This window comes from Ixodes scapularis, unplaced genomic scaffold (assembly GCF_016920785.2).
Source record: "Ixodes scapularis isolate PalLabHiFi unplaced genomic scaffold, ASM1692078v2 PGA_scaffold4__175_contigs__length_147842914, whole genome shotgun sequence".
Taxonomy (NCBI): Eukaryota; Metazoa; Arthropoda; class Arachnida; order Ixodida; family Ixodidae; genus Ixodes; species Ixodes scapularis.
Window position 1 is genome coordinate 106777565 of NW_024609879.1, and position 14183 is coordinate 106791747.

Genomic DNA, 14183 nt, shown 5'->3' on the forward strand with positions numbered 1-14183 from the left:
GACCTCGGTAAGCGGTTAGGGAGAAGGTGGGTGGAGGGGGAGGGGGGGGGGGGGAAGAGATAACGGTGGTCATGTGAGGTTTTTCTACGGGGTCTAGGTCTAAGAGAGAGATAAATTCAAACCGTGGAGGGCGTTTTTTAATTTAATGGAGCCCAGGCATATCGGTCATTTACTGATCCGGGTTGGACGATTTAGAAATCAATAAAAACAAGAATATTGTAGACATACTGACCCTTCAGATGTTGTACTAGTAGGCCATATTTACGAGCCATTGTTATGATAGAAGCTTAAAAAAACAGAGCTTAGAAGGAGAAACCTGAGACATACTGAAAGATATGGTGTACCGAATATATTAACCAGTCTTGTACACGTTACTAAAAAAAAGTAATCGATTACAATTACTATTACTCTTGGTCAAAAAGTATTCGATTAGATTACTTGATTACTCGACGGCAAAAGTAATTGGACATTACTTAAAGAAGTAATCGTTACTTTTCCGATTACCATATTGTGTGAAGATATATCTTTAGCGCTCATAACAATGAACTACTTCCAACCTATATTTCACATTTGCTCAAGTATTTGAGAAAAAAAACTGGCTCCCTCTTTGCGGTCGTTGCATCTTCACAGTGCGGACACAAGCATAGAATTCGTTTGAAGACATTTAATGATTTGGGAGTTAGACAGTGTGTGTGTGTGCGTGGGGGGGGGGGGGGGGGGAGGGGGGGAGGGCGGGGGAAGCGGAGGGGCTTCTAAATCTTGTTAAGCTTGAGCAAGGGTTGTCGCTCAAAGTTTGCGTCGCTCATTTTATTATTCACATGTGGGTGAGCTCGCATGTTATACAAAAGAGCAGCAGCTCCAGGGTTTGAAACGGATCATGTGTGGTATCCATTAGCGAAAGAGATCGCCCCGACCACTTCTCAACTCGAAACATTGCTTGTCACAAAGAGCACGTAGGGGAAATGGGGAAATATTTCAACTGCCTTTGTTATATTTTGTATCCGCTTTAGGTTTTCTTCGGTTCTGGTTCTCCTACGGGCTGCAAGTAGGTACCCTAAGCAGGATTTTTTTTATTTTTTTATTTCTCTGTGTGTGTGCGTGAGGGGGCTAGTTTGAACGAAGGACTTACAAAGCTACATTCTTTTTCCTCAAACTTCGCCCTGAATGACATTTGTCACGCACTGTGGTTCCCTGGGGCTTCCCACTCCCAGTCCCAGCTCGAAGAAAAACAAAAGCGGACGTTCCACAGAAACTGTACATAGAAAGAGATTGACCTCGTTTTTACAGCTCCGCAAAAGTCTTTCTTTTTTCCGTTCGAAAAAAAAAAGCAAAATTTATTTTTGACATTTCATAAAAAAAAGGCGTGTGCCGGGGGGGGGGGGGGGGGGGGGGGGGGGGTCCCGCGGACAAATTGTAACCGGTTACAAGTAATTTTATTACTTCAAAAAGTAATCAGGTTACTCTTGTGATTACTGCCTAGTAAAAGTAATCAACTGATCACAAAATTACTCCAAAAAGTAATGGATTACAAGTAATTTGATTACTTGTAATGAGTACGGTACAAGTCTGATATTAACTAATTATATAAAAAAACGAGACGGCTACAATGTTTGTTCCTTCTTAATATATATATATATATATATATATATATATATATCAGATGACTTTAGTAGTGTGATTATACTCTTAGAATATAGCTCAAATAATGCTCAAAAACTGGTGTCGAGAGAAAGACATATCTGTTTTCTTCTGTTTTCGATTTTTAATAGCTCCGTGTTGAGTTTGGTTGCATTGACACCCTGTATGGTACAATCATGTAATTGTGTTACATGTCATCTAACCTAATCTAGACTGACGTTACCTCACCAAACCAAACATATCCTAACCTCATCTAATCTTGCCTAAGCTAGCCTTACTTTACCTAACCTAACTGAAACTAACTTAACCTCCAACAGTAGAAGATGAAATACGTCTTCTACTGTCACCGGCACTGTAAAGTCAGTGACAACGTCTCCAGTTTTTTTCTTTTAATATCCAAATATATAGAAAAGAAGATAAACGTGCTCTTCAACAGACATGGGCGCCACCGAAATATCCTGTCGCAAATATTCGCTCACACCATGAAAATGAAAACGAAACCGGGTGCGTAGCACGTGCACTATCCATAGTGACAAAAACAGAAGCGCCCGTATCGAGGTTCTGACCGCGAATAGGTCGTCTTTAGCTGTACGCGCTTCTCTATATCCCTGTTTGTAAAGCATCTCGATGCGTTTGCGTTTGTCTTGCAAGTATAGCGTCAAATGCGTCAGTGAACGAGGCCATGTCTCGAGCGGCTCTTGGAAGCAAATGGCGCCGCATCACTCAATTGAGTGGCCCCCTTGGATAGCGTGCACTAGAACTGGAAGGTGTCACGATCGCGTCGGCCTCTCCGCGGGAGTTGGGTGTCGTCATGAGACTCAATTTTGCCGCAGGGGCCACGGGCGGCGCTTGCAGTCACAGCGGGGGCCAGGAGGCCGGTCAGGCAGCGTTTAGCGAGGCTGGCTATTTCTTATTGTGTTTTGCATTGCGTGTGAAACTATACCATATTGCGTGGCTTCTAGCTATGCCGAAAAGTCAAGGGGCTGGGACACACAACGGTGTTAAATAGGGCGAAGAAAAATACGAGTCTGTGGTGTTTTGTGCCGGGTTGCAACGTGGGTTACAAGTATCACATGCAAAGAGAAACGATCCTTGTTTCGGACGCCCAGCGACACCTCTCTGTTCGCCAAATTGATCGCCTGATTCGGAAAGCAAGAACGAAAATGACGCGGAAAATAAACAAACAAACACAAAGTCTAAGAAGAAAAGGAAAGTCTAAGAAGAAGTCTAAGACCTGCGGGAGATGTCACGGAAAACAAAATTCTCCAAGTGGGATTGCTCTTCGATAAGGACAGCAGTTGAAGTCGCTCCATTTTTCTTGCCAGTTTTTGTGTTTATATTTATATGATGCATGCTATCTTGATGATAGCAGGTTAGACATTTCCTCGTCTAGAAGCTTTGGCTTGGCTGAGAATGCAGAAGTTAAGAAATGCTCAGTATGCAAAACTTGCAGCGGCCGAAAAAATAATGAAAAGAGCTTCGACACTAAAGTGGATAGGAAAGCATCCCATATTATATCATACTCAAACTTCGCTATTGTAATGTTGGTATGAACGGTGAAATATAAAATTATTCTGCTATAACAGCAAAACGAAAAAAAAAAAAAATCAACGAAGCGCGCAAGTCACGCTTTTTTACGGGAGTGTGAGATAGGATGGGGAGCTCATTCTTTCTTACAGCCAAAAAAAAAAACAACAACAACAACAAAGAGCATGTTTATTTCTATGCCGAATAAAGCATCTCTGCTGCGACCTCCAGCCCTGTGTCAGCCTTAGGATGGCCGCGCTCTAAAGACCCCTGATAAAATCGTTTTTTACAAGTGCCGTCAACCATTGTTGCGGAACTGCGCAAAACACGTGCCACGAGCGGGTGCTCCGCTGCTATTCGCTTGCTAAGGTCGCTCATTTCAGTGCTTCTATGGTGGGCTAGAAAGGGAGGTATGACAATCGTTCGCTTCGTTCGACGGAAGAAAATGGCAAGGCTGTTCAGCACTTAGCGTGAGCATCGACATGCCCGCAGCAGCGTCAAAGCGGTACTCCGCCGCACTGTGAACACTAAAGAAGAATAAAATGTTTTCACCGTTGATCACAACCCTCAAGTGCCGCACAATGAGTATTTCCTTGGTAGAAATTGGGCACGACACATTGAGCTCGGGGCAATGAAGACAGGCTGCGGTGAAGCTGTGGTGGGCATGTGAAGCCCCTCGATGTACTTCTTTCACCTTCTACTCCCCGAAAAGGGGTGTCATTCATTGTTATGGAAATGCTCGAGACACGTGCCCCGTGCATCGACGCACCTTGCACTACTTTTAAAACAAGAAGGGGCTTTATCGATGGCTCTCCGCCCCGCTATAGACGCTTTGCAGCACACTCTAAAAAATGCCCGTGAGTCTCCTTTCCCGCACAACACTCGGAAAGCCAATCACCGCAACTTACGGACGCAGCTCAGCGAATGACGGTACCGAAACATCTGTTTAGACCAAAAAACGCAGACTGAGTTGTGACATTACGCAATGCAAGCGTGACGTTTTGCATTGCTTAATGTCACAACTCAGTCTGTGTTTTTTGGTCTAAACATATGTTTCGGCTGCGTCATTCGCTGAGCTGCCTCAGTAAGCAGACGCACGGGCTTTTTTTAGAGTGCAGTTGTGCATGGGCGACGCCATAACTGACCTTCAGTTTTTGTTTCCGCTTATTCCTTTTTCTTCACTTCGTCATTACCATAACAGTCCAGGTTCTTGCCATCTCAGATTACATTGTGTCCTTCTTCCCAGCAGTGGCCTTTCTGGAGGCTCGTCAACACCCGTTCCAGTGGCTCGGTATCTCCGTAAGACAAGAGAAGGTCAGCAATGGCGGCTGTATTCTGGCGCGTGTGTAAAGCCTCTATAACCTACCATAGCTCCGCAATTCAGAGGTGGCTGTAATGACATTAATGTAATGAAATTACTGTAATTAAATCACTTTTTGTGGTAATAAGAAATGTAATTAATTACTTCCCTAGGCTGGCAGTTTAGTAATGAAATGAAATACTTTCAGGCAGTAATTTCGCCCAAAATACTTTTTACTTTCTAAAATACTTTTCTCCCAAATTACAAAGTTCGTGTGCAAGCTTTAAAGAAAGAAGAAAAAAACTTTCAGCCTTTCCATCCTGGTGAAGAAGGAGGACCAGCGAAGCTGTACTATGATGGGCAGCTTTCCAGGCGAGCGATGTGCTCTTCTTTCGCAAGGGAATCTGAAGCGCTCGACGCAGTGGAACTCGAGGCGACAGAGGCTTCGCGGTGGTTGCGGAACCATAAAGGCTCATTCACACTGGAAGCGGATCCGCGTTCGCAAAGCGGTTGCGAACGCGGTTGTATAAGGATTCAGTACAATTGCACGCGCACACGATGACATCAAATGCGCGTGCAATTGCACTGGATCTTTATACAACCGCTTTCGCAACCGCTTCGCGAACGCGGATCCGCTTCCAGTGTGAATGGGGGGTAAGCGCTGCTGCGTACGTCGCCGCTCCTTCCGCACCCAGTTTTTTTCCCCGAAGAAAGGGCACGCGGCCGACAAATCGTTAGTTCAAACCGCAACTATGCTTCGTTTCACCTTATGTGCGAGCGAAGGCAAAGCCGGAAGCGCGAGCACGAAAGTTCCGTGTGTCCAGGCTTCGCTCCAGCGCGCGAGCTGGGGAAAAACTCAAAAAGCGCTGGTCTCGCGCTTCTAGCTTTGGCTTCGCTCGCAGATAAAGTGAAACGATGTATAATAAGAATGTGGGAAACAGTGTGCAAAAACAGACGAAGACGAAAAAGAAACACATGGAACGAGCGCTGCGCTCGTCACGTGTGTGTCTTCTCCGTCCTCGTCTGTTTTTCGCGCTCTTTCCTACGATGAATTCCCACCAACTGGTGGATCGGTGGCCGAGTGGGCTAGCGCACACCAGCTCGGAGCACGTGCAGCGAAAGCTCGCGCTGCAGAACCCAGGTATCCTGGGCTCAATCCCCACCGCTGCACATTTCGATCGGGATGAGCATTGTACTAGCGTGCGGTCGTGTACCACTACTGCGTGCTGCACGTTAAACACCCCAGGCTAGCGGTTGTACTACACTGGCTAAATTTCTCATCTACAGTGAGTGGCTCGTCGTAACTTTGAAACGGCTGACCAACGACATGGTGTCTAAATATCCACACAACCCCAGCTAATATTATCACATTTGACCTGGACAATGCAGCGACGCTGGGTCGAAAACAGTGGTGGGGCCCAAGGAAGATGCTTGAGTCATGGTTCATTCGTCGCAACCTAGTGCCGCTCTAGTCGCAACCCATCCGTGTGCAACACGAACCGTGGCCCCCTGTCGGAAATTTATGAGGACAATTGTGATAAATAGTAATTGGTTGACTCCTCGCCTCAGCTGTGTCAGTCAGTATGTGCTGAGATGCCATCTGCATAGGTAGCGAAACGTCTAAACCTTTCTGTTACCATTTTTGTTGCGTTCGATGTGGATATTTTCATTTGCCCCTTTTATTTTATCTACGAATAATTCGGAACAATATTTCATTAAAGTACTTAAATGTAACCATAACGTAATAACACGTTTTAATCTTAGAAACGTATTAGGAAGGTGTTTTTTTTTTCGAACGCAGGAACTTGTCACGGGAACTCACATCGAGATTGAGAAAGAACAAAAGAAAGAGCTTTCTTTCCCGTTTTAGAGGAACGTGTGCGGCACTGGTCTATTCATATTGCTGAACAAAGTAGAGGGAGATCAATGATCGATGTTCAACGTTCATCGCGGTACAGTATACACTCAGGAACTTATGACAGTTTACTACCTCTAAGTAAGATTGCATCGTGAAAAAGTGACCGTTCTTGCTCAATTTAAGGTTAAAACCGTTTGAGGAAAGAAAAACAACATTATGTGTTTGTTGCAACATGTTGTGAGTGCCTTGGTTACTCCCACCGCAGCGTCTATGCTAAACTTGCTGTGCAAAGCCCTGTACGGAACAACCATGAAGAACAATTGTACTGCTTTAATAGTCATTACCTTAATTTTAATAGCGATGTACCCGTAGGGTTTGCTTTTGTTTTTGAAGCTGCACGACTGTCAACGTTGTTTGACATCAATGCCTCTCCATGACGCTCTTCGAATCAAGCTAATTTATGTCTTTATTACGGATATCAAACAACATTCCTAGTTATTGAAGTTCAACATGTGTATGCATCACTAAAAAGAAACATTAAAAAATGCAACTCTTTTAGTAGGAAAAGGAAAAACATGCCAATCGTTGTAGAATCAGTAAAACTAAAAGCATAGCACGAAGTTTTGCATTTTCCTTTTTTATATATTCCATTTTAGTGGTCCCCATTTCCGTCGACTTGCAAATGACCAACCTGTCAAACACCGGCAGGGCACATCGAGCGTGGTGTGAAAAACGTGGCCTGAACGGTTGAATAAATACAATTAACAAATGTTTATCACCCTCCTAAACATTCTAGCCCAGCAACGGGAAAGTCAAAAGTCGCACGCGTAAGCTTATCTAGACAACAGCGGCACTTTGACACTTTTTAATCAAAAAGTTTATCCCCTACCCCTTCGATTCGCGAGTTGAGGTTATCTAAGTGTGCCAAAGAGATTAATGGCATGCTGTCAATCAATCTGGGTGTTTTTTTCTTTGTGATTTTGACGCGTTCACTTCCTGCTTGAGCGACCCGCACCAAACCGCGAACTTTTAATAACATTTCTGTTTGTTTTCACAGATTGAGTTTGAACCTGCCAACATTTTGTTAGCTTTCTGAGGTTCAATTTGAGCTTCGACGCTGACCCCTGAAAGTTTGCTGAAGATAGCGCATTCGGACGCCGACACCCAGAACTTGAAGTAGTCAGCAGGGGAAGCGAAACTAAACAGAAAACTTGGTTTGCGACTTCACTTTACCCGTTTTTATTTCAGCCGCTGGCGTCGACAGTTTTACTTCAAGCCTGGGTGAATCTGGTTGCCTGGTGAAGTGAAAAGGCGGTTTGCACTTTTTGTCAGTCTTTACCGTAACGCGGATACATGGGTGCGACCGCAGCGGTTTCCATAATGTCGTAAACGTCGAAACGTCGTTCTGCTCTGCAATCAGAGGCGGCCATTTAGCTTATTGTACGTTGCGCTGCTGCCGCTGCTCCACAACTTTGCTGTTTCCAGCGGCTTCGGTTGCTCGTTTGATAAAATTAGTGGTGAAAACGTCGATGCAACCGAAATTTTCTGCACGTTTGGACTGGGAGACGGAACTGCAGGCGGCCTTCGGTGTCGGTGAAGCTCAGTCAACTCAACAACGTTTATTAAACGATGCGCTCGACGTGCTGAAAAACCGAAACCGAAAAAAGATGAGACGGGAGGGCGGAACTTTTTTCCCGTCTGCCTGGAAAAGGAGAAAAATATCTCGTTTCTTCCATCTTCTCGTGTTCGCTTGGGGGCGTGCCAGTAAAAGGTAAGAAGACGCGCCGTTGCTACCTCCTTTCTCCTTTTTTTCCTAGAGTGCAGAGCAAGCGGCCACAAGGCCTGGTGCCTATCCTATGCCGCCAACGTTAATCATAGCCACGCGCTGGGGCAGGCAAAGTAGAAAACGCGTGCTGACCTGAGGGCGTTGTTAGAGCTTTACTATTCTTATCACCGCAGTGTTTGGACACGAGCCACACTGCCCGAGTGTCCGCCGAGGCAATGGTTGTTGCCGAAATCGAGCGCTCACTCGCTTCTCGTGTCCAATCCATCAGCCGCGCTCGACTGTCGTCAGGCGGGTGGTGTCTATCCAGCGTTGTTTCTATCTTACAACTACCGATTACGTTATCAAGCCTTGCAAAGGCAAAACTAAAACGAATAGTCTCCTTTTATCCTCGCAATTTCCCCGCGACAAAGAAGCGCTCTGTGCGACTATACTTGGGCTATACTAGGACCAGTACGCTTCTGCAAAGTCACGAACGTACCAACCCGATATCCGTTCCATGGCCGCTTAACCAACTAAACCAACAAACATCGGTCCCTTGTGGGGAAAAGTTCTGCCCCAGCTTGCAGGGGATTAACGCAGCTGCGAACTTCCAGATATGATTGAGAAAGCCCAACCAAGACAAACATCGAACGTAGCAGAGACGGTGTGTGCGTGCGTCAATAAAAGATTATGGGTCGTTTCTGCTTTCTTGGTATCAGTTTTTAGTTACGTTTCGCATCATAAGCTTGCTCGCGCAGTTACTCTTCTTCCGGTTATCACACATAATGCAGGGTTTGTGCCATGTTCTTTGCATTTTTTGGTGGAGTTTTCTTGGTCATCACTGGGAATTTAAACCGGGTTAACCTTCAGCACGAAAAAGGGAGAGCGTGACCTCTTGAACAGCAATTTTCTAGCCTTTAAATGATTAAAGGTAATCTGTTTACTTATGTTCCTTCTTTTTCGGTAGCCGCCTCCGTGGCTCCAAGGTACAACGCCGGCCTATAAATCCCCAGGGACAGTTTGTTAGTGATGCAGGGATTCTACCGGGAGGGGTATGAGGGATTTTCAGGTCACGTGATTGGTTCCGTAGGGCGGAAAAGTACCTAGTGCTCTAGCCTATTCCACTCAGCAGACGAAAGCTTTGCTTATCGTTTCCTTTATTTCTTGCTTACCACGACCTCCCCCACAAATAACTTTATACGCCGCCTCTATAGCGCACGAATAAAATCAATTTTACTTACATTTCAAGCCTGATCACTTTCTATATGCGCGAAAAATTTGACTTGAATAATCCAAGCGTGGACCAACTTATGGCGGTCATTTTCCTAGAACGCTACTCGGCGTGAACTATCTTGGGCTACGCTGTCAAAGCTATTTGCGCGAGCGCGACGCTTCGTTTGGCGTTCCTTTCGCACGAGAGCGCTTACGAATGAAACGCTAGCCTTGAGAACGTTTACAAAAAATATTTGACGCGGAGTTTTTTAATTTGTGTTACTGTGAGGCCGGTTATGTGACCAGAAAATCCCTCTTGTGCGGGATTTTAGCCGCCGTGAAAGATACCCGCATCACTGGCAAACCGTCCAACCCTATAAAAATGATTTTTGACTTTTTATTGAAAACGTCTTGACTTCTTGTTGACTCTGATTGCTTTCTTTTGACTTTGACTTTCGGTTGACATGGTCAACAGAAAGTTTGTTGACTTTGTGTTGAAACTTTTCCGAGGATTTCCTTCAGCCTGAGTCAAAAGAAAAGCTGTTGACTTTATGTTGATTTTTTTCCTGCTGACTTTCAGTTGACATGCTCAACAGAACGTTTGTTGACTTTGTGTTGAAACTCTTCTCAAGATTTTCTTCAGCCTGACTCAAAAGAAAACCTGTCGTCTTTCTATTAACTTTATGTTGAATTGTTTTCTACTGGCTCTCTGTCGACAGTGTCATCAGAATGACTGCAGACGTTCTGTTTACTTCGTGTTGGAAATTTTTAGTTGACTCTCTGTAGCCAGTGTCAATAAAAAAGCTACAGACGTTCTATTGACTTTTCATTGAATATTGTACACCTCGACTAGATGTCAGAAGTCGCTAAGTTTCTCAATAGTCTCTGACAAGGTGAGAACGGGAAGCAGCTTCAGTTATCCCGCCTCGAGCGGGAGCCTACTACCCTTGACATTTGCTTCGGCGTTCGTGCACCTCGAGCGCGCGCGTGCAGTCAAAGCACGACGGATGGCATTGGGGCGCGTGCTGGAGGCCAGGCGTTCGAAAGGCATGCCCTGCCGTTCTGACTTTGTAAGTGACTATAGTGACTTTAATGACCATATTATTAGTCAACTAGTAAAGAAAGGCAAAATAACTATTTGAAGGTGGAGCAACTGCCTTGACTCGCTTCGTCCTGAATGGTACCATGCAGAGAAGCGATAATATTTCTTCTAGGAGCCGTTTTTGTGGATGTTGTTTTAGCGACTACGCCGAATTATTATTGGTTGTACCAATGTTTAGTAAGATATATCGTCCTCGAACTTCAAAACACTGTTTCCCCTTTGACAGACACCCGAGGAGACGATCAAATACTTGGAACTTTAATAAGTGCTGAGGTGGTCACCGGCCAAATGATTACCTTCAATATGTAGGCTATATAAGGCCCTGGAGCAGTGAATGGGACTGTGATCCAGGTGTTCAGTGGTTCATGGTGTTTGTGTTGATTTCTAATGTGTAGTTGTGGGATATGTAGTTGTGCCTTCAAGTATCACAATAACTCCATTTATGGACCAAATAAAAGAAATCGCTGTTTTTTTACCTTTCAAAACTTTGTTGAATGAATAGCTATGCTGTAAATATTTTTTTTTGCTTTAATCTTCTGTAGCTTTCTTGTTGAAAAGCTGTAGCATTTTGATTGAAAAGTAGCACAAAAAAAAAACTGGAGGCGACAAAGTCTGTTGACTTTCTTATTACAAAGTGGTCCAATATTCGAAAGAAAGTAAACAGAAAAGCTAGAGAAAGTGAGATGAAAAGTAATTGACATTTTATATCCTCTGATGACCTTCTTGAACAGCCTTTCAACAGAAAAGCATCACAGTTTGTTGCAAGGGCATGCAGGTGGTGGGTTCGAATCCCAGCCGAGCTGTCTACAATCTGACGAAGGCTTATTGCGGAGAAGAACTGTGCTTTCGGTTGCACGCTAAAATATCCTCAGGTAGTTGAAATCAATCCCCAACCTTCCACCTTGGTTTGATTGGCAAGTAAAGAAGCCAAACTTTTTTTTGTGTGTGTGTCTCCTTTTTGCTTCCTCGTGGTAAATATGTAATTCTATTTAGGAACGCTGACACTAATTTCGTGGCGCTGAGTTCCAACGCAATAAAGTGTTCAAACTGTGCAAAAAGCCGCGCTTCAACTTCCAAGATGAAGTGTTCCTTTTTCCTTACATGCAATATTTTTAATATAAGTGTCACTTCTTGAATTTGTTACAAATACTTGACCACTGGAACGGTCAGAACAGCAGCGATCCGGTAATCTTCGGATGCATTTCCGCCTCCAAAGACGTCAGAGGAAATGGGACACTTTAATTGAATGACAAAGTGCTCTGTATAGTCACTAGGGAATTCGAGTAAAATGCCTGCGCGTGTACTTTCTTGCAAGGCGCTCGTGATGCAAATCACTGCGGCGCATGTATCATATATCCTCCAATGACGAGGTTGAACTCTCCCCCGAGCTGCTTTAGATTATGCGCATAAAAAATAAAACTGCATGGGTAATATCAACCCAAAGCAGTGGCACCACGAAAGCAAAATATTAGATTGAGAGTAGTACAGAAAAAAGAGGGGCAATACACAGCACCCCATCCACCCCCGCCCCCCTCAAAAGCACAGACAAAGACACACACCCAAAAAAGAGTCTCAAAGGGGAAGGAAATGTAGCTCCCTAAATACTACCAGAACCCTTTTGAAAACTGTAATTAGTGTTTTTTTATTTTAATGACATGCAACGAAAAAGTACGTCAGGTAAGAGGGCAGTTTTGAACGTGCAGAATAAAGTCACGAATGCCCGTGAAATAGTTTCTAGTAGAGTTAAAATTTACCTGACAAGCTTTCTCGCCGTGATACGCAGGAAGGGGTCAAATATTCACCAGCTCCTGCCGGCTAAAACGCAAACCCGTGACAGCACTTTTAAAACTCGGTAATCCTCAATCTTTGACGATTAGCGAAATTGTACGACCTACGTCGTCCAATGACAATTATTAAAAATCAGCACTTAATGAAAGCAAAATCTAATAATTTTTCCCAAACATCACTGCTTGATTGAGCAAAGTGCATCGTGGTTGTACAAATTGCGGCCCACATGAATCGGTCATATAATATATTTGTTTTCGGAGACAGAAGCTAACTGCAATGTTAAAAGAGTGGCGACCAGACAACCTATTCGACGAAATGCTCATGGACCAGTCGACCTATTCGACGAGTTGGCCTAGACCCGTTAGTGAAATAAAGAAGCGTCTCCACTGACTAACGAAACAGGTTCGAAGCAGAACCGCACTTTCAGGCGCCCCTTTACCGAAGACCGCCGAAAATTGGCAAACTCGCATAATCCCCAAGAACGAATAGTTGTGCAATGTTGCGACAGTCAACGTTGAGCTTAATGTTTTCTACTCTGCACATGCGACCATGAAATTTAACAAAAAAATGTATACATACCCTACTTTGTAATGCACAGGTGGTCGTGGTTTTTGTTCTCTACAAAAATGTCCGTAGGTGCGTTTTATACAAAGCGGTGACTTATTTGCATTCCTTTTCTTTAAATGTAGAATTTACTGTGGAACTATGCCATGGGTGTCATGTTTTTCGTTCCATTCGTTGACGAGAATATTGAAACTTTCTTTCGCTCGCGCATATTGAGCGATCGTAACAGCGTATGCGGTCTTTCCAATGCAGTTTCGCCGAACCGACCGTACAAATACAAAGTGCGATTCATACAAAACTTCGACTTATATACCGACATTTTATTTTTTCGTGGGAAATGCGATTTAGACATCGGTGCGACGCCTATACCTAAAAATACAATATCTAAGTAGATATTGTACACATTGTAGATATTGTACATTCTCGACACCAAGTAGATGTCGAGAATCTGATGATTCTGTCAGGGGAAACGCCATTTTGTAACATGGACGATTACGGAAGTATAAATACGTCATACAGAGATGCTTCGATTAAGCTGAGCTTCGAAGGATTCGAATATGCGGGCCCGATGTCAATCGAAGCATGAATAACCAACTATAGTCCAACCCGCAGCGCGGCTTAACCAAAGCACGAATGACCAACTATAGTCCCATCCCAAGCAATTCTTCGCAGCCCAGTTTAATCAAAGCATGAATACTCAAGTAGTCCCATACGAAGCACTATATAATCGTATGGATGTTATCTTCTGCGCACTTATAACAAGAAATCATGTTAATAAAAATACAGACAAATGTCTTACCTCCGGTTTAGTCTCAACGCCGTTGACACCGTCCATATCACCTTCGTAGCTTTCGCTGCAGGCCAAAACGTTGTCAATTCAGTGGAGATAAAACACGGTATATTATTTGGACGTGAGTTTGGATTCCTAGGGTGCACGACCACGCTCTTGCAAAGACTGTCTTCACGGCGAGCGAGTGGGAGGATGCCACAGTCTGTCCGTTCGGGCCACTGATCGTGTCGGTGTGGGGAGATGTTTATAATCGTGTATGGGTCTGACCACAGCTCGGCGTCCAATGGGCAGTCCGCGATCCCGGCCGCCTCCAGACAGACGCCGGGAGGAGGGGGTGGACTGCCCGTAATTATCTCGACCTTGTCAGCTGTTCCGAGAGGCGATGAGTCTGGGGACACGGGGCGCGTCTCGGACTCGTCGCCGACTGCGCGGATAAGGGAGGGACGGCAGCGCGGGTGTCCGGAGCAATAGCTCTTTCATCGCCCGGCTTGTTCTTTAATGACTACGTTCTTTCTCGTCTTCTTCTATTTGAATTTTTGTTTTTCTTATTTTTCGCGTGGGGCAGTTGCTGTTTGCGGAGAAACTGCTGCGACGCAGCAGTCTCGGGAGGGAATTGGACGGGAACGTGCGCAGTTACCG

At 44.6% G+C, this 14183-nt stretch overlaps 1 protein-coding gene across 1 annotated transcript in view; it reads right to left on the reverse strand.

Moving 5' to 3' along the window:
* The window catches only part of LOC8053492 (protein henna), a 146734-nt gene extending 132767 nt beyond the window's left edge, over window positions 1-13967 (reverse strand). Inside the window, exon 1 of the mRNA XM_042293311.1 lies at window positions 13554-13967. Coding sequence (XP_042149245.1) covers window positions 13554-13589 — 36 coding nt within the window. The 5' untranslated portion in view covers window positions 13590-13967. The remainder of the gene's footprint in view (window positions 1-13553) is intronic.
* Between the last annotated feature and the right edge of the window lie 216 nt (window positions 13968-14183).